General features: G+C 41.6%; 1 protein-coding gene across 1 annotated transcript in view; it reads left to right on the top strand.

The window, feature by feature from the left end:
* Positions 1 to 21,507, top strand: part of LOC115198634 (ankyrin repeat and BTB/POZ domain-containing protein BTBD11-A) — a 210,690-nt gene that overhangs the window by 80,451 nt on the left and 108,732 nt on the right. Inside the window, exons 2-3 of the mRNA XM_029760716.1 lie at positions 516 to 665; positions 16,651 to 16,855. Coding sequence (XP_029616576.1) covers positions 516 to 665; positions 16,651 to 16,855 — 355 coding nt within the window. The remainder of the gene's footprint in view (positions 1 to 515; positions 666 to 16,650; positions 16,856 to 21,507) is intronic.

The following is a 21,507-nucleotide window of genomic DNA, read 5'->3' as shown; positions in this document are numbered from 1 at the left end:
TCCACTGCCACCATATTGCGATTTATAGTTAAGCACACAGTCTGGTTTGATCTTTCTCCCTCCTATCAGGTGATCCAACCTTCCCTGTGGCTCTTTCTTCTCCTGTAGCTACAAGGCATAGCAATTGGTCTTCTCGCCCAGTGCAGCTCTCAACAAATACACATGCTCTTACAAAGATTGTAGAACTCAGTGTTCAAAGAGCTGCTCAACCTTTGACAACATAACCATCTACCACTTAAACTGGTACAATACTTCCACTGATGGTTGGCACAAATACACAAAATTCTAGAACTTGTTGTTTACCATACTTTCACTGCAACCTGTAGTGTACTGTAAAATTACAGGAACTTTTTAACAGTGCAGCATTTCATGTCATGGTGGAGAGGGAAATAACAGTATGGTTCTGCACAACCATCACAGCAGTAAAGAACCGTCAACCCTGACAAAGAACAATTCAATACCTTGTTTTGTGTACTCACCCCTGACCTCTAACCTCTGTCATGTGCCCTCACCAGGTGTGCTGAGCTTGCCGGACAATCTGACCCTGCACCGGGACCAGCGGCGCTCTGGGAAGGGTGGCAAGGGCAATGCCAACAATCAGGCCGAACTCCGCAACCTGGAACAGTCCCTACTGGCTACACGTGTGGGAAGCATCGCAGAGCTCAGTAAGTGTGATTTTTACTACCATTGCAGTAGACGTTAATCAAGACCTTTGTCGTTCCTCTCCCTCTCTCTAATGGGAGGGATCCATAACTCCACGACATACCCTGTCCGGGAACTATGTTACAGCTGTTCCAACACCTGTTTATGAGTCCTGTGGTGGGCGTTTAATGCAAGGGTCACAGGTGTCGTGTCTTTGGCTATGCCGGATTAAGTCATATGACATGCTAACTTATAAAATTATTTCTCTGTAATTAATATTACCTGATTAAGCTAATCATGTAAATGTAATTAACTAGAAAGTCGGGGCACCACAGAAGAACGTTTATAGAGCTGTTATCCTCTGAATAAACTCTTAAAATACTTAGTAATATTTTACACCGATAGCAGTCAATCTTAACCCGTATGTTGTTTCAGTCTCATCATGAAAGTTGTAAATTCTTGGTTATCTGCACGAACCCAGTCTTTACTAAAATCATCCATACATCAATTGTCTTAAAATCATTTATTTACTACACTAAGTAATTAACAGAAAACATACAAACAGTAATTATCGTCACACAGGATTGGTAGGGGAATGGGCCCTACTGGCTAACAAGCATGGCTGGTCTGTTAGACAATGGGTCATAAAACGGTAAGCTGAGAAGTTACACAGAGTTCATTAATATTAACAATTGACAATTGAAGGCTCACTCATTCGGGAACGTTTGCAATCAATATATATTTACGCTCATGTGTCGTCGGGATTCTTGTTGGAGAGTTTTGTTCTGATGGAGAGTTTGTCAGCGTTCTCTCTCTCTCTCGGTTAGAATGGATCTGTCAGAGCGACATTCATGAATGTCGTCATAGAATGGATGTGGTTGGTCTTCGCGTTCGATGATATAATTTACTTAGCTGCAGACTAATAATTAATATCAAAGACTTGTTCTTATTCTGTCGGTCTCGATAGTAAAAGTTAACCACGTGGTATAGTTCACTTTCAGTAGAGTACTTGGCTGGTCAAACCTCTGGGCCAAACTCACGATGGAGTGTAGGCCTGGTCTGTAGAAATGTAAATCAGGGGGTCTTTTATAGTACCCAGAGAACAGGCTTGTCAAATGACGCCTGGTCCTGTATGTGTCCCTGGGGGCGTGCCTATGACTGAGCTAGACTTGGTTACAGAAATATAATTCTATCACATTAACATCAGTACATAGCATCTCAATGTATTACAAATAGCTTTATCCTTAATAATACATTGTATACACCCATGTGGATTCAGTCTCATCGCTGAGGCTATCATGTAGACCGTTTTAGGGTAATATGGCTATATTGTCTCTTCTGAGTATCACAAAATTGTACCAAGCGGATCAGTTCGTAGCTGGAGTCTTCATCAATCTTCCATATCTTCTCCAGAACACACATGTCGCTAGGTTCTCCAATTCTATGAGTTGGAAGAATTTCCTTTGTCTCTCTATGAAACATGTTGTAGTAGATTCTCCTCTTGGAATTTTTACAACCCTGGGTTGGGGGGGAAGGTAGGTTGGGTGATGGTACAAAGGGGAGGGGGTCAACTGTCCTTCCTGTACCCAAAGAGGCCAACGTCATGACATACCCCCCCTGGTGGTTTGGATCTTGTTTATCCTGCAAGTTACAAATCAACATAAAATCATGACCACGTGACGTCCCATTGGTAGATCATCGTTGCAGTCCTCTCTGGTGGTTGAACTTGGTAGGCTCTCTGAAAGCGGAGCCGTCCACCACAAGGATGGGCAGTTGAGGTCCGGTTGGTGATCGCCGATGCGGTCTCCTCTAGTGGCGTACCTTGGTAGGTTCCCTGGAAGCTGTAAAGTACCCCAGGGAGGGCCAGGGGATGTCCTGGTTGTTGATCGCCGTCGCGGTCCCCCCCTCTGGTGGTTTACCTTGGTAGTCTCTCTGACAGCGGGCATGCCGCCACAAGGATAGGTTGTGGGTGTCCGGATTTGGGGTCGCCGTTCCGGACCCGTCGTCCAGACTGGAAGATCTGGGCAGTAACTTAGGCAGATGTTAACAACGCACACACACTCATGAAATATATATGATTACATTCATTCCCCAATGAGCGGCGTTGCGGCACTAAGTGATGGTTGTATGGGGACTTTGTTTATGGCTCTATCACTTCCTATGTGTCAAAGGAACTGAACCGAAAAGGAATGAAAGCATAAACAAAACAAAAATATACAAAATATAGTTCTCACACAAAAAAAAATAAAAAAATCATCTAATTGGACTGTATTCTATATACGTCCAATGTTCTGGCAAAATGATTATCATGGCATTGTCTCTAATGCCATATCTAGGGTTTTTCCTACTTGGTGTGTTGCTTAGGCGCTATCCTAAGTTGATAACTATATGATAAGTCTACAGCTGTAATGCACTAGTTTTGGGCAGTCTACAGGGATGACCTATGGACTTCTGGGAAGAAAACTGGTGAGTGCTGTAGAGTCAAAGGCCTAGAAGTAAATGTTCAACTTTACTAAGGCTGGTATATTGCTTGGGCCCTTAAGTGGTCCTAGCATAAATCCTAATTGGATGTTCCGTTGTGCATGTGCGCTTATGCTTACACAAGCGCGCATGTCAAGGGAAGAAAACCAAGTATCCGGGCAGATTACAACTTGTTCAGAATGAGTCTGACGTAGTCAGGTAATTTTCAGGTCAATGCCTGGAGGTCAGTCAGAATTGGTGTCAAGGGAGTCTGTAGTAGTTTTCTACAAGTCACGGTGTCTTCCACTATTGTAGTGGCGTTAGGTATGAAGTCTATTTCATAGCTATGTTATCCACGGAGGAGCTAACCTCACGACGGAAGTACTCTTTAAGTATTGGACCAGTCATACGTGGTGTGATCATGGTTCATGACTTCTAATAATTTTCCTCCTGAATGGAGGGTCCTATTTATTAGTGACATGTGTGTTAACCATTGGAAGAGTGCACTGGAGATTCCCCTCCACGTGTTGCACTCTGAGTGACTCCTATCTCGCTGTTGTCAATGGTAATTTGATTGGTTAAATCTCTAACCTTCTTACTGATTGTAGCTGGACTGACTGTTGCTAGTATTGGTACTGGTACTCAAGGGGACCAGTTATTCTACCGATTTATTCTGAAATATTATCTACCGGAACACATGATTGGAGCATTTTACTAGTTGTATTGTAGTTGAACCTACACATGGCAAAGAATGATTATTGATGCCATTTGTTTTGGAGGTGGACAAGTCCACTGGACTTCCTTTACGACCAGTGTGGTACACCTCATTACTATCTTAGATGTGTTCTAAGATAATCCCCGTCTAGGGGCCTGTCTGCTCCTCACTGTTCTCATAGGGGAGTTTACAACTAGATTTGATTTATGCTCTGGCGGCCTCGTACGGTGTTGTCCGTAGTCTTGACCCCCCCTCCGGCCTCGATGAGGCTCATCATGGGTCTGGGCTACTATTCCCCCCCTTTGTGCCTCGGGACCCCCCCACCAGCGGGTGGTGTTGGTGTCCGATGCGCAAACAAGAAGATCGGACCCTACGTACGAGTTTTCAGCGGCCGCGTTGTTATGAGAATGGCTGTAACCTTTCAACCAAATCTCCTGGTGTTTGTGCTTCAAAACGCTCAGTGGCTGTCGAGGCATGTCAGTCCCCATCGCGTCCGCGTGTGGCAACCTCTTCATTACCTGTGAACTGAGACGAGGATATCGGTCTGTGATATCGCAAAGTGTTTCACCAGTGGGGGTCATCGGGTCAGTCGCTGGACTGACGCCATTAGTGTCATTGTAAGGGGTGACAGTCCCGAACCAAGCGGAAGGTGTATCATCGGAAGCAGAGTATACTCGGTGCATCAATGTTTTACTTGCTGAGACGGCCGCAGTGCTTGCGGAAGTGTCCAAAGGGCAAGAGAAGTTCATATCAACTATCGTATTGCACGACTGCAAGGAGGAGGGAAGTTGCTCATTCACAGAGACAGCTGGCTCGAAATCATGAAAAGAATGGTCAATCAGGTTGGCTGATGGAATGTGTCGAGATATCGTAATATCTCCATGGATCGGATTTTGTACCAAGAGGTTTCTAAACGTCTTTTTCCCAAGGGGTGCTTTCGACAGATACCCCTCGTGAAGGACTGCGTTGCAGCTAGCGTTAGGGGAAGACAGTGTGGTCAGTGGAGAAGGCACTGTGGCCTGTGACCATACCTGGTTGGTTTTCCAATCCATCAATGGGAGTAACCGATCCATCAAGTCTGCTCCAAGTAGGAGGGTTACAGCTTCGAGGCTGGTAACATACACAGGGTGAACGAGCAATACGTCCTGGAAGTGTAGTTTCAGCATGACTTTCAATGTGAGAGGCGAGGTAGTCTGAGTGACCCCTCGAAGTTTAGTGTCGCATCGTTCCACTTTTAACCAACGTTTAGTTGGCTTCAAAGCCCTTTTGAGATCATCAAACAATGTTTGAGAGATGAGTGATATTGTCGCACCCGAATCAATTAGCGCATGACAAGCTAAGCAGTCCTCCAGGACTGTTTCCAGGTATGGCCGTTTAGATTCGTGGTTAGTGGACATATTCCCCACAAAGTGGAGTGGTCGTTCGCAACGACGTGATGTGCCATGTCTGTTCAAGATGGAAGCAGATTGACTTTTCCGATTTTGAGTGGGCTTGGCTTTAACGAAGCGTTTGACCTTTATCTTCGCAACTTTTGTATCAGAGTCTATAGACAAAGCCCGGGGGCTTGTTTCTTGATCAAGCGGGCCCTGGATAGGGTCTTGAATGAGAGCGGGAGAAATTTGAACTTTAACGTCCTTGCTATGGGTGTTAATTCCTGCGGACCTGGTGTCCGGTAATTCCCCGTCTAGTCCTTGTGACTTATCTTTTACCCTTTTCTCAAATTGTTCTCGCTTAAGTTCTTCCCATAGTGGGACTTCTGGAGAACATTGGTCTACGTTTTGATCGTCCTTCAACCCTTTGTTACCCTTGTGCTCTGACACTTTTTGTGGGTTGGGTGCAGGAACGCAGCGAACGGGTCGATTGTAGCGGTAGTCATGTTGATGGCTACGTACTTTACAGTTATTTCGACCGCGGAGGTTATTGGAATCATGGTTTCGTGGTAGAAACTGTTGTTGTGCGTCATCTCTCGACGCTCCAATACCTGATAATGCACCCTCTAACTGGAGTGAGTGCTCCTGGTTAAACTTCAAAACCGAGTGGTCAGGGCTCTTAGCGTTGTGAACTTTTGATGCCTCAAAAGCTGTGCTTGCAAGCTCTCTGAGTTGTAAGATAGGCAAGCCAACGTGGGCGGCAGGGCCCAAGTAGGTAATGAAGGTGGGATACATGTTCGACAGAAACATTTGTTTGAATGGTAAAAGCTCTTCCATTCCTGTTTCTGTGAGTAGGCCAAAGTAAGCTGAACGAAGCCTATGATAGTAAGCTTGTGGGTGTTCGTTCCGAGCTTGTTTGACGGTGTTAGCCAGTGAGCTATCGTGTTTGCGAGTCGCAGAACCACTGAATTCTAATTTCAAAGCTGTGGCAAGTTTAGTGTAGTCATTTAGCACGTGTTGCTGTTGTAGACGAATGAACCTTGTCACGTGTCTATTTGACATTCGCTTCAACAGGTAAACCCTGTCAGAACCCGTAGCGTTTGGGTAGCCATCCAACGCGTCCTCTATGTCAGCTAGGAACGTCTCAGTATCGTTTGGCTGACCTGGAACGGGGTCAAAGGTGGGGAATTTCTTGACGAGTTTGTCAAGGTATTCTGCGCCAAGCGGGCGGAGAGGGTTGGCTTCATCCTGTGGAGAGATTGGGGCCGAAAGGCCAAGAGAGGAAGCCAAGCCTTGTTGTTGTTGGCCAAGAGGCGCCATATAACTCAGTGCCGAAGGGCAAAGAGGAGAAGACTGAGGGACACATGAGGGAGGCAATGTCTGAAACCTATTGTCTTCACTCCTGTGAGTACAGGGCTCCGGTTGCTTGGATGGGAAGTCGCGCTGTAGAGCGTGACCATTCTGGATTTCCTCCAGATGGTACCTAAGGGTGGAATTCTGCTGCATTGCAGAGTCCACTTGAGCGCTTAGAGTACTGATTTTGGACACGTGAGTGTCACACCTGCTCCTTTCGATCTCAAACTTATCTGTCATGGTTTGCAGATAGAGGTCTTGAGTACGGAGCGAGAGATTCAGTGATGAGATTTCCTCTGCTTGCTTAGAAATCAATATTTCCAACCTCATCACCTGAGTTCTCTCATCATTCATTTGGTCAGCGACTTCAATAAGTTCTGCTGATTTATCATCCAACTTTGTCATTGTGTTCATTAACTGATCGTCTTTGGTCTGCAGCGCTTTGAGGAGCACCGTGTTATTTTGAGTAACATTCAACAAAACAGCATGCATGTTGTCAAGTTGAGCGCTCCTGTTTGTAGATAACTCTTCAGATTTATCTAGTTTGGCGTGGACATCATCGTATTTAGTTTTGGCTAAATCGAGTTGTTCCTGTAGCCTATGATTTTGTTCCTGTAGAAAACGATTTTGTTGAAGAGCTTGTGCTTGTTCATCGTCATACGTTTTTGCAATTACATTTAATTGTTCAGTTTTCGAACGCAGTTCCATAGCTAGCAGAATTTTTCCCTTGTCTGCCTTGGTCATTGTTTTCCCGGTTCTCTCCACCTGTCCCTTTATGTCTACCATTACCTGCTCGTGCTTCAGCTGTGCACTGCGGTATTGGACAGATGGCAATCTCGGATGGCAAGACATCAGAGCTAGACTGGAGAGAACCTTTACGAGGCCTGCACCCGATGGTTGATTTTGGAAAACATTGTTGTCTGCTTTTCCACTAATGGCATAATTAGGGTTGTTATCGCTGCTGAGGTCAGAGATCAATCCATTTACGGGTGGAGGTTCACTAATTAGCGGGCGAGTGGGGACCACCCCCTCTGATAGCTTGCACATTATTAGAACATTTGAAAGGAAAAATGTTTTTCCTAATTTTCCAAAATTTGGTTTTGGAACGTGGGGAGCTGCAAAGACGATTTTAATCTATTTATAGACGTTAATGAACCATCAGTACTGTACAGTACTGTGGAAGTTGGGCGTGAATGAATTTGCAAAAGCAAATTGAATTAATCAATGCCAATGATTAGTCCTACCTGGGTAGGCTGTCTGGGTATTAAACTTGAATTACCTGAGAGTTTGCTTCATCCAGGTTAATATGCAAAGTTTAAGTTGTCTCATTTAATTGGAAGAACCTAGAAAGGTATGTTCGACAATTTAACTTATTGAATTGAATGAGACGATTGGTTCCTACAATCTCCATTGATTGGATATCGTAAGTGTAAACCGTAGGTCAAATGTTGGGACCCTTCACCACTAGGGTACGCTCCTACCTGGGCTGAGCGTCAGTAAAGGGGTTTTACTGACTGTGCCTTGCTAAAGCAGATTTGACTGATTAATCTATTTAGGCTATATCAAACCTGTATAGGCTATCTGGGAATTAACTTTGAATTACCTGAGAGGTTGCTTCATCAAGGTTAATATGCAAAGTTTAAGTTGTCTCATTCAGTTGGAAGAACCTAGAAAGATATGTTCGACAATTTAACTAAATAAATTGAATGAGGCAATGATACCCAAGCAATTCATATTGCGGAGTTATCCTAACAGTAATGCAGTTTAAATGTTTAGGGTACATTCACCACTATACTTTCCCTTAAGGCCAAAGCCACATGGGATTCACTCCCGTCAGTAATGGGTTTTACTGAATGTGCCTTGCTAAAGCAGATTTTACTGATTAATCTATTTATGATATATCAAACCTGTATAGGCTATCTGGGAATTAACTTTCAATTAACCTGAGAGCCTTGCTTCATCTAAGTTAAGTTTGGAAAAAGTTAATCATGTCTCATTATGGACGCCCAATCAATTTTGGATATTTTTTAAAAAGATCCACTTGAAAAGGTAAATCTGGCAATTTCACTTGTTAGTTAAATTGAATGAGACGTCATATCCCGTGCTCCACGTTTGAATTTCCCCTAGAGATGTGCTGGCAATTCTTCACCACCAGGGTGCAGAATGATGAAATTTAAACGGAAGTACAAAGGTCGGACTTCCGTCGCGCTACGGAGGAATTTTAAACGTGGTACGGAGAGAGGAAATGTTCCCTCTCTGTTAGCTTGCCCGTAATGCTAAGCTATTGCTACTTGGTTCAGAAGTATCCTTCCAAGCACCAAAATAGGATCCTTTCACTTATGGAAAGGGTGGGTTTTCTAGTGACGTCTCACCTTAACCCCATTCAGCATATTCTGCTAGCGTTTCTGCTGACCGGAGCGACACGGTACTAAAATACAGATACGCATACGGTCTGCCCACACTGTCCTAGTGCGGTAGGCAAATTATTCGGCTCGGTTACCGGACAGTTAACTTCTAAATTCTAACCTTACTCTAGAAGTTAATATTTACCGACAGAAATAGTACCGTTTGGCCTAACGGACTAAAACTGGAATTTATTCCTCACTGCTATCGATATAAGACCGGGGCTATTTTAAATAGCTTCTCTCAATGGAAAATGCACAATCACTTTGTTTAGATAGCAGGCTGTTTGTACAATTCTGTTTGCACAATTGATATATAGAATTTCACAGCAAAGTCCAATTCTATCTTAGATTCCTCGCACGGGGGCTCCATATATGTATTATCAAAATGAGCCAACGTGCATTTTAGTTTGAGTCCTCACACGGGGGCACCATATATGTCGTGTCTTTGGCTATGCCGGATTAAGTGATATGACATGCTAACTTATAAAATTATTTCTCTGTAATTAATATTACCTGATTAAGCTAATCATGTAAATGTAATTAACTAGAAAGTCGGGGCACCACAGAAGAACGTTTATAGAGCTGTTATCCTCTGAATAAACTCTTAAAATACTTAGTAATATTTTACACCGATAGCAGTCAATCTTAACCCGTATGTTGTTTCAGTCTCATCATGAAAGTTGTAAATTCTTGGTTATCTGCACGAACCCAGTCTTTACTAAAATCATCCATACATCAATTGTCTTAAAATCATTTATTTACTACACTAAGTAATTAACAGAAAACATACAAACAGTAATTATCGTCACACAGGATTGGTAGGGGAATGGGCCCTACTGGCTAACAAGCATGGCTGGTCTGTTAGACAATGGGTCATAAAACGGTAAGCTGAGAAGTTACACAGAGTTCATTAATATTAACAATTGACAATTGAAGGCTCACTCATTCGGGAACGTTTGCAATCAATATATATTTACGCTCATGTGTCGTCGGGATTCTTGTTGGAGAGTTTTGTTCTGATGGAGAGTTTGTCAGCGTTCTCTCTCTCTCTCGGTTAGAATGGATCTGTCAGAGCGACATTCATGAATGTCGTCATAGAATGGATGTGGTTGGTCTTCGCGTTCGATGATATAATTTACTTAGCTGCAGACTAATAATTAATATCAAAGACTTGTTCTTATTCTGTCGGTCTCGATAGTAAAAGTTAACCACGTGGTATAGTTCACTTTCAGTAGAGTACTTGGCTGGTCAAACCTCTGGGCCAAACTCACGATGGAGTGTAGGCCTGGTCTGTAGAAATGTAAATCAGGGGGTCTTTTATAGTACCCAGAGAACAGGCTTGTCAAATGACGCCTGGTCCTGTATGTGTCCCTGGGGGCGTGCCTATGACTGAGCTAGACTTGGTTACAGAAATATAATTCTATCACATTAACATCAGTACATAGCATCTCAATGTATTACAAATAGCTTTATCCTTAATAATACATTGTATACACCCATGTGGATTCAGTCTCATCGCTGAGGCTATCATGTAGACCGTTTTAGGGTAATATGGCTATATTGTCTCTTCTGAGTATCACAAAATTGTACCAAGCGGATCAGTTCGTAGCTGGAGTCTTCATCAATCTTCCATATCTTCTCCAGAACACACATGTCGCTAGGTTCTCCAATTCTATGAGTTGGAAGAATTTCCTTTGTCTCTCTATGAAACATGTTGTAGTAGATTCTCCTCTTGGAATTTTTACAACCCTGGGTTGGGGGGGAAGGTAGGTTGGGTGATGGTACAAAGGGGAGGGGGTCAACTGTCCTTCCTGTACCCAAAGAGGCCAACGTCATGACACAGGCTTGATGGTGTTTACCCTTGACTTGAAAGGCTGAACCCCACCTCTGACCCTTTTGTCTTCTCTCTGTTGTATTTCAAATAGATCTATTCTGAACAAAAATATAAATGCAACATGTAAAGTGTTGGTCCAATGTTTCATAAGCTGAAATAAAAGATGCAGACATTTTCCATACGCACAAAAAGCTTATTTCTCTCAAATGTTATGCCCAAATTTGTTTACATACCTGTTAGTTAGCATTTCTCCTTTGCCAAGACAATTCATCCACCTGACAGTTGTGGCATACTAAAAAGCTGATTAACCTCTTACATCTAGATGTGCCGCTAGCGGAACGCCTCGCCAATATCCAATGATAGAGCGTGGCGCAAATTACAAACACCTCAGAAATCCCAAAACTTCCATTTTTCAAACATATGACTATTTTACACAATTTTAATAACCTGTTAGGGCTAGGGGGCAGTATTGAGAATTTTTTGAAAAAATATGTGCCCATTTTTAACTGCCTATTACACCAACTCAGAAGCTAGAATATGCATATTATTGTTCAGGTTTGGATAGAAAACACCCTAAAGTTTCAAAAACTGTTTGAATGGTGTCTGTGAGTATAACAGAACTCATTTGGCAGGCAAAACCCTGAGACAGATTCTGACAGGAAGTGGATACCTGATGTGTTGAATTGACTTTGAGCCTATGCCATTGAAAAACAAAGGGGGTTAGGAATATTCTGGCACTTCCTATTGCTTCCACAAGATGTCCCCAGCCTTTACAAAGTGTTTTGAGTATTCTACTCTGAGATCTGACCGAATAAGAGTCATGGAACGGCGATGGCCCATTAGACACCTGGCGCGCGATTTGATGGTGGGTACTCTCATTCCGAAACGTTTTAAAAGAAAACCCAATGGTCCGCCTTGAATTTTATTCATGTTCTGGTTAAAAAAGGCCCTAATGATTTATGCGATACAACGTTTGACATGTTTGAACGAACGGAAATATATTTTTTCCGTTCTTGAAGTGAAGTGAAGTCCGGCTGGCTTAGATCATGTGCTACAACACGGAGGTTTTTGGACATAAATGATGAGCTTTTTTGAACAAAACTACATTCGTTATGGACCTGGGACTCTTTGGAAGTGACATCTGATGAAGAGAATCAAAGGTAATGGATTATTTACATAGTATTTTCGATTTTAGATCTCGCCAACATGGCGGTTAGTCTGTATCGCAATGCGTATTTTTCTGGCGCAGTGCTCAGATTATTGCAAAGTGTGATTTCCCAGTAAGGTTAATTTTAAATCTGGCAAGTCCATTGCATTCAAGAGATGTAAATCTATAATTCTTTGAATGACAATATAATATTTTAGCAATGTTTTCTAATATTAATTAATTATTTTGTTGTCATGACTTGACTGCCGGTATTGGAGGGAAGCGATTTCCTGAACATCAACGCCATAGTAAAACGCTGTTTTTAGATATAAATATGAACTTGATAGAACTAAAAATGCATGCATTGTCTAACATAATGTCCTAGGAGTGTCATCTGATGGAGATTGTAAAAGGTTAGTGCATAATTTTAGCTGATTGTATGGTTTTGGTGACGCCTGTCTTTGAATCGACAATGCATTGCACACAGCTATTGTCAATGTACTCTCCTAACATAACCTAACTTTATGCTTTCCCCGTAAAACCTTTTTGAAATCGGTAAACGTGGTTAGATTAAGAAGATGTTTATCTTTCAAAGGCTGTAAGTTAGTTGTATGTTTGAAAAACTTGAATTTTGACATTTATTAGGTTTCAAATTTGCCGCTCTTGAAATGCACCTGCTGTTGATAGGGTGCGCCACGGGGGGCACGCTAACGTCCCACATTACACAGGCCTGCCAAATTAGTTCAAAATACTATACCCTAACAGGTTAACAGGTTAAACAGCATCCACATTACACAGGTGCACCTAGTGCTGGGGACAATAAAAAGCCATTCTACACAAAATTCTGCCACACATCTCAAGTTGAGGGAGTGTGCAATTGGCATGGTGACTGCAGGAATGTCCACCAGAGCTTTTGCCAGAGAATTGAATGTTCATTTCTCTACCATAAGCCGCCTCCAACGTCTTTTTAGAAAAGTTGGTAGTACATCCAACTGGCCTCACAACTGCAGACCACGTGTAACCACACCAGCCCAGGACCTCCACATTCGGCATCTTAACCTGCGCCATCGTCTGACACCAGTCACCCCAACAGCTGATGAAACTGAGGAGTATTTATGTCTGTAATAATGCCCTTTTATGGGGAAAAACTCATTCTGACTTGCAGGTCCTGGCTCCCCAGTGGGTGGGCCTATGCCCTCCCAGGCCCATCCATGGCTGCGCCCCTGCCCAGTCATGTGAAATCCATAGATTAGGGCCTATTTCATGTATTTCAATTGACTGATTTCCTTCTATGAACTAACTCAATACATTGGTGGAAATACAAAGGTAAAAAAACCCAGGTCCTACATTTACTATCTTAACTTTCTTCCAACGATGAATGAGAGATCCAAACAGAGTAATGAAAAAAATAGAGTTCTGATGCAAATCTCCCAAATGTTCCTTCATGGCCACTCAAGCCTTTTGAAGATAATCCCCAAGGAGTAGGAAAATAATGGCTGATACATAAATCGTCTGCACTCCTAAAAGATAACAGAAACAGAAAGTGAAAACAAACTCCACTAAAGGGCACTGAAAATGTTAGAGGGAATGATTAGCAACTCGTTTGTACTGAAGTATACAGACCCATTATTCTAAAATGCATCACCAATGACCTCCTCAGTATGCTTTACACCTTTGTGAAGTTGCCATATGTTGGGAGAAAGACTTACTGCTCTACACTTTTTGGATATCTGGAAGTATATTTCCATTAGGTACTGTACATTCTTGAAATGTATTTGAGGGATTGAATTTCACAGTTTCTGTATGTGTTAGCATGATTAAAAGTGCAAAACTCATATTTCTTTCTCCTATTCCTGGAGGATTTACAGTCCAAGTTCACTGCAGTATTGGAGTATAAGCAATTAAAATTACTAGCTTTGTTTTGAGCCAGCATTTCACCAGATGTCAGGAGTTGTGTGGGTGTGTGAATTAGAAATGGTATTGTGACTAGGTGTGTGACTGAGAAAGCACTTGAATGAGGGAGTGTGTGAGGGCTTTAGCAAGGTTGTGTGAGCATTTTTGTATTGTAAGGGAATCACGTGCCATAGAAAATGATAGTATCTTATTGTGTTGTAGAGTGAATGTGATGTTAGGTGTCAAGCAATAGGTGGACCAGACACTCTTTTATATATACAGTAGTATCTCTTGACAGATTAACGTATGTCAGCCCTGCTGCTGAATCTGAGTGGATCAATGTAAATTATTATTTTGATACATCATGATTTCGTGGAAGGGATAATTGAAGTAGGGCAGGGAAAGTTCTCTAGTGCTGCATATTAAATGTTGCCAACTTGCAAAATAATTGCATTGAAAACTCCATATTGTCATTCAGTGCATTTCATGCATTCTGGATTATAAACAAAGGCGGACTTTTCTGACAGGGAGGGGGATAGGCTTTGGCAAAGGCTTTGAGAGGGGTGGTACTTGTCTGCTGATTTTGTTCAGTACATATTTGAACACCTCGACCCCCAGAAAGCAAATTGAGTAGCTGGCCAGAGCACACAAGATTTGATTTGGGTTCTGAGATTAAACAGGTATTATAAACCTATTCAAATCAAATTTTATTGGTCACATACACGTGTTTAGCAGATGTTATTGCGAGTGTAGCGAAATAATTGTGCTTCTAGTTCCGACGGTGCAGCAATATCTAACAATTTCACAACAAATACCTAATACACACAAATCTAAGTAAAGGAATGGAATAAGAATATATAAATATAAGGATTAGCAATTTAGAATGGCATAGGCTAAGATGCAATAGATAGTATAGAATACCGTATATACATATGAGATGAGTAACGCAAGATATGTAAACATTATTAAAGTGATTAGTGTTCCCTTTATTAAAGTGGCCAATGATTTGCAGTCTGTATGTAGGCAGCAGCCTCTCTGTGCTAGTGATGGCTATTTAAGTCTGATGGCCTTGAGACAGAAGCTGTTTTTCAGTCTCTCGGTCCCAGCTTTGACGCACCTGTACTGACCTCGCTTTCTGGATGATAGCAGGGTGAACAGGCAGTGGCTCGGTTGGTTGCTGTCCTTGATTATCTTTTTGGCCTTCCTGTGACAAAGGCTTCAAAGTTTATACCCGGTGTGAATATACTATACACAATAAATTACGTTTTTTTTGTCCTCAAGGTAAACAAATGTACAGTACCCCACCTACTCATTCAAGGGTTTTTCTTTATTTTTACTATTTCTACATTCTAGAATAATAGTAAAGGCATCGAAACTATGAAATAACACATATGGAATCATGTAGTAACCTAAGTGTTAAATAAATCAAAATATCATTTTATATTTGAGATTCTTCAAAGTAGCCACCCTTTGCCTTGATGACAGCATTGCACACTCTTGGCATTCTCTCAACCAGCTTTACCTGGAATGCTTTTCCAACAGTCTTGAAGGAGTTCCCAACTATGCAGAGCACTTGTTGGCTAGTTTTCCTTCACTCTGCGGTCCAACTCATCCCAGACCATCTCAATTGGGTGATTGTGGAGGCCAGGTCATCGGATGCAGCACTCCATCTCTCTTCTTCTTGGTAAAATAGCCCTTACACAGCCTGGAGGTGTGTTGGGTCGTTGTCCTGTTGAAAAACAAATGATAGTCCCACTAAGTGCAAACCAGATGGGATGGCGTATCGCTGCAGAATGTGGTAGCCATGCTGGATTAGTCTGCCTTGAATTAAAAATAAATCACAGACAGTGTCACCAGCAAAGCACCCCCACACGCTTTACGGTGGGAACCACACATCCGGAGATCATCCGTTCACCTACACTGCGTCTCACAAAGACACGGCGGTTGGTACCAAAAACCTCATATTTGGACTCTTCAGACCAAAGGATAGATTTCCACCAGTCTAATGTCCATTGCTCATGTTTCTTGGCCCAATCAGGTCTCTTCTTCTTATTGGTGTCTTTTAGTAGTGGTTTCTTTGCAGCAATTTGACCATGAAAGCCTGATTTCACGCAGTCGCCTCTGAACAGGTGATGTTGTGTCTGTTACTTGAACTCTGATGCATTTATTTGGGCTGCAATTTCTGAGGCTGGTAACTCTAATGATCTTGTCCTCTGCAGCAGAGGTAACTTTGGGTCTTCCTTTCCTGTGGCGGTCCTCATGAGAGCCAGTTTTCATCATAGCGCTTGATGGGTCTTGCGACTGCACTTGAAGAAACTTTCAAAGTTCTAGAAATGTTCCAGATTGACTGACCTTCATGTCTTAAACTAATGATGGACTGTCATTTCTCTTTTCTTATTTAAGCTGTATTTTACCAAATAGGGCTATCTTCTGTCTACCACCCCTACCTTGTCACAACAAAACTGATTGGCTCAAACACATTAAGGAGAAAATAAATCCCACAAATGAAATTGACAAGGAACACCTGTTAATTGAAACGCATCCAAGGTGACTACCTCATGAAGATGGTTGAGAGAATGCCAAGAGTGTGAAAAGCTGTCAAGGCAAAAGGAGGTTATTTGAAGAATCTCAAATCTAAAATATATTTCGATTTGTTTAACACTATTTTTGGTTACTACATGAATCCATATGTGTTATTTCATAGTTTTGATGTCTTCGCTATTATTCTACAATGTAGAAAACAGTGAAAATTAAGAAAAACCCTTGAATGAGGTGTCCAAACTTTTGACTGCTACTGTACAAACAAAATCCCTTGTTTTTTTCCACTGTAGGTGATTTGATGTCACGGGCCATGCACCATCTCCAGCCATTGCGCATTAAGAACCCTAGCAACGGCATGCCAGTCCACCAGAAGAGCGGGTCGGTGCACTGGGAGCCTGAGGCACTCTACACTCTCTGCTACTTCATGCAATGTCCCCAGATAGAGTGGGAGAACCCGAACTTGGAGCCCTCCAAAGTCACCCTGCAGATCGAGAGGTGAGTCCAACCTTGCTCCACTACCCATAATACACTCTTAGATGTAAAGGTGCCTGCAAGAACCGTTTGAGTTGCTACACCGGCGGAACCTTTCCAGTTGAAAAAGGTTCCTTGAGGAAATCTGGTGTAAAGGTTCAAACATGAACCTTTTTATGATGGGAGGGTTTCAATTTTGAACTTTTTAATAATATATTGTAGCTGTCAGATTGGCGACATGGCTTTCAGAGTTATTTTTGGTCACCCAGCCGGCTCTTGTAGATGAACGTTGGGAGCCAGCTCGCATATCAGAAGAGCTGAATCTATTTATGAAATTATAAAAAAATTAAGTTATGAATAATCAAAAGATTTAAAGAATATAGAATTAACTAATTCAAAGAATGAAAAAATGTAATAATATATATATGCTCAAGCCCACAGACATTCGTTCTGACTGTCTGCTCAGACTAACAGCCTCACCTGTTGTTCCTGTCAATCAGACACGCAGTGTCAACCAATGAACCAAAGATGAGTGAGGGAGGGCCGAGCCAACTAACTCAGTCACACACTTAGCAGCTGTGAAATGAGTCGGAAGTACAGTAGCATTTGGATGCATTTTAATAATGTAGACAATGTTAGAGCACAGTGTAGAATTTGCCAAAACAAAATCTCATATAAAGCCGGTTCTACGCACAACCTACACCGGGATATGTGAACTGTGAACCCAACTGTGAAGATAGCTGTAGCGGCGCTTTGAGAAACTAGCGAGCCTGCTAGTGATAGTGGTGGAGTCAGCACCTCCACACGTGGAGAAGTATCCACTCAGTCAAGTAGGCCTACTCCGCATCCCACAGCAACGCAGTCTTCTATGGACCAGTTTATGCCAAAGTCTACGTCTGTAGCAAAACAAGGCCAAATTGATATTGTATTGACTAAAATGATTGCAACCGATTTCCAGCCAATTATTGATTATGGAGGACAGAGGTTTTAGAAATTATAGCAGTAGTCTAAATCCAAATGTACACAATTCCAAACAGGAAAACCCTTTCAAAATAACTTATTCCACAACTGTACGAGATCACACAGGCTTCATTGTGGGAAAGAGTCCAAAAAGCTACTGCTGTTTGCCTTACCACTGACTTCTGGACATCAAGGGTAACCACTTCTTACATGTCGGTTACATGTCACTTCAATGTCTAGCTGTCTTCTGGACTGCTTTGACTTCAGAGACAGACACACCTCAGATAACTTGGCAGAGGAAGTGTTGAGTGGCCAGAGAATGACAAGTAGATGGAAAAGTGGTCTGTTGTGTTAGCGACAATGCAGCTAACATAACCAAAGCCATGAACATTTTAAAATGGATGCATCATCCATGTCTTGCCCACACAATCAACCTGATTGTAAGAGATGCTCTGAAGGTAATGAAGCCCACTGTGGACAGAACTTCCACAGGAGCACAGTCCGTGCTGAGAAATTTAAGTCTACACAACGCCAGAAGGGGATGCATTATTTTTCATAACAAACCAATGCATTTTTTATTTTTAACCAGTTGGGGCTAGGGGGCAGTATTTTCACGGCCGGATAAAAAACGTACCTGATTTAAACTAGTTACTACTCTTGCCCAGAAACGAGAATATGCATATAATTAGTAGATTTGGATAGAAAACACTCTAAAGTTTCTAAAACTGTTTGAATGGTGTCTGTGTATAACAGAACTCATATGGCAGGCCAACATCTGAGAAGATTCCATACAAGAAGTGCCCTGTCTGACAATTTCTTGTCCTTCTCTTGCATCTCTATCGGAATTACAGCATCTGTGCTGTAACGTGACACTTTCTAAGGCTTCCATTGGCTCTCCAAAGCCGCCAGAAAGTGGAATGGGGTGTCTGCTGTCTCTGGGCAAAGTACAGCAGCTCTGTTTGTGAGTGGTCAGCCTGAGGACAGTGAGACTGAGATGCGCATTCACGAGACTTCTCCTTTTTTTTCTTTCAGCCTTTGAATGAATACAACGTTGCCCGGTTGGAATATTATCACTATTTTAAGAGAAAAATAGCATAAACATTTATTTTAAACAGCGTTTGACATGCTTCTAAGTACGGTAATGGAATATTTTTACATTTTGTCACGAAATGCGCTCGCGCGCTACCCTTCGGATAGTGACCTGAACACACAAACAATTTTTTTTTTTTTTTATCTTTATTTTAACAGGGAAAACAGACTGAGACCTGGATCTCTTTTACGGCTGTGCCCTGTGTAAACATGTTGACATATACAGTTTTAGGCATACAGACAAGAACATTTCAAACATACAAAACAAAGACCCAATTCAACAGAAACAATCACAGATAACATCATATTGATCCTCCATAACATTTTTAAAATGGGCAAGGGACACCAGAGTGTCTAACTTAAGTTGGATCTGCAGTTTGTTCCATAAATAAGGCGCAAAGGAACTAAAGGCAGTCCTACCCAACTCTGTGGAGACCGCAGGAGTCTCAAATGTGGAGTCTCTAAATGGCGGTATTTGGATATAACTATGGATTATTTGGAACCAAAACATTTGGTGAAGTAGAAGTCCTGGGAGTGCATTCTGACGAAGAACAGCAAAGGTAATCCAAATTTTCTAATAGTAATTCTGAGTTTAGTGAGCCCCAAACTTGGTGGGTGTCAAATTAGCTAGCCTGTGATGGCCGAGCTATGTACTCAAAATATTGCAAAATGTGCTTTCGCCGAAAAGCTATTTTAAAATCTGACATAACGTTTGCATAAAGGAGTTCTGTATCTATAATTCTTAAAATAATTATGTATTTTGTCAACGTTCAGTTAGTTAGTTGTGTGTAAATACCTCCGTTTTGTTCGTGCGTTCAGGTCACTATCCAAAGGGTAACCCGCAAGCGCATTTCGAGACAAAAAATGTCAAAATGTTCCATTACCGTACTTAGAAGCATGTCAAACGCTGTTTAAAATCAATTTTTGTTATTTTTCTCGTAAAATAGCGATAATATTCCAACCGGACAATGCTGTATTCATTCAAAAAGTAAGAAAAAAATGGCGGTCTCGTGAATGCGCATTTCCAATCTCTTAGTCACTAGGCAGACCACTGACAAACTGTGCTAGTATACTCTGCCCAGAGACAGGAGACGCATCAATCCACTTTCTGAAGGCTTTAGAGAGCCAATGGAAGCCTTAAGAAAGTGCTACATAACCCCAAGGGGCACTGTAGTTTCGATAGAGACGCAAATGGAGAACTACAAATTCGCAGACAGGCCACTTCCTGCTTGGAATTTTCTCAGGTTTTGGCCTACCATATGAGTTCTGTTATACTCACAGACACCATTCAAACAGTTTTAGAAACTTCAGTGTTTTCTATCCAAATCTACTAATAATATGCATATTCTCGTTTCTGGGCAAGAGTAGTAACCAGTTTAAATCAGGTATGTTTTTTTATCTGGCTGTGAAAATACTGCTCCCTAGCCCCAACAGGTTAACTGACTTGCCTAGTTAAATAAAGGTAAAATTACATTTTTAAGTCATGCACAATTATCAGTTTCTATTTGGTTTATGTCGCCCATTCATTGTCAGTTAGACACAGCGCCTTGGGACACAAAAGCAGAATTTGTGCTCTAACTCCCCCTTGCACTGGTCTGGAGTAATGAAGCAGGGTACCGTACTAAACCACAAATTATCTCTATCCTGCAACATAATCTCAAAACTTTTAGTTGAGCAACCACTGTATGATTAAAAATCTTCTATTGAAATGAAGTTTACAAGCTACCTTGCTAGCTAACGTTAGCTAGGTATCTAACCACCACCAAGTAGCTTGCTAGCAAGTTATTTAGCATGTTAACTTTATTTGTGAGATTAGCATAGAAACATTGAAATGAGAACTATTGTTAGCTTTAAAAACAGAATCATGCAATAAATAAAAAATGCTCACTCACCGTAACTGGTGCTGATCAAATAAAAATGTAATCTCTGCCCTTACATAGCCTCGTTTAGAATCCATAGTGGACTTAAACTCCTTTAAGTGGACTTAAACATCTCCTTAATCTAACCACGTTGTCCGATTTCAAAAAGGTTTTACGGCGAAAGCATAAAGTTAGGTTATGTTAGGAGAGTACATTGACAATAGCTGTGTGTAATGTATTGTCAATTCAAAGACAGGTGTCACCAAAACCATAAAATCAGCTAAAATTATGCACTAAACTTTTACAATCTCCATCAGATGACACTCCTAGGACATTATGTTAGACAATGCATGCATTTTTAGTTCTATCAAGTTCATATTTATATCCAAAAACAGCGTTTTACTATGGCTTTGATGTTCAGGAAATCGTTTCCCTCCAATAACCGGCAGTCAAGTCATGACAACAAAATAATTAATTAATATTAGAAAACATTGGTAAAATATTATATTGTCATTCAAAGAATTATAGATTTACATCTCTTGAACGCAATCGACTTGCCAGATTTAAAAATAACCTTACTGGGAAATCACACTTTGCAATAATCTGAGCACTGTGCCCAGAAAAATACGCTTTGCGATACAGACTAACCGCCATGTTGGAGAGATCTAAAATCGAAAATACTATGTAAATAAACCATTACCTTTTGATTGTCTTCATCAGATGTCACTTCCAGGAATCCCAGGTCCATAACGAATGTAGTTTTGTTCA

The sequence above is a fragment of the Salmo trutta genome, chromosome 8 (assembly GCF_901001165.1).
Source record: "Salmo trutta chromosome 8, fSalTru1.1, whole genome shotgun sequence".
Lineage (NCBI taxonomy): Eukaryota > Metazoa > Chordata > Actinopteri > Salmoniformes > Salmonidae > Salmo > Salmo trutta.
This window is presented reverse-complemented; position numbering and strand designations above follow the sequence as displayed.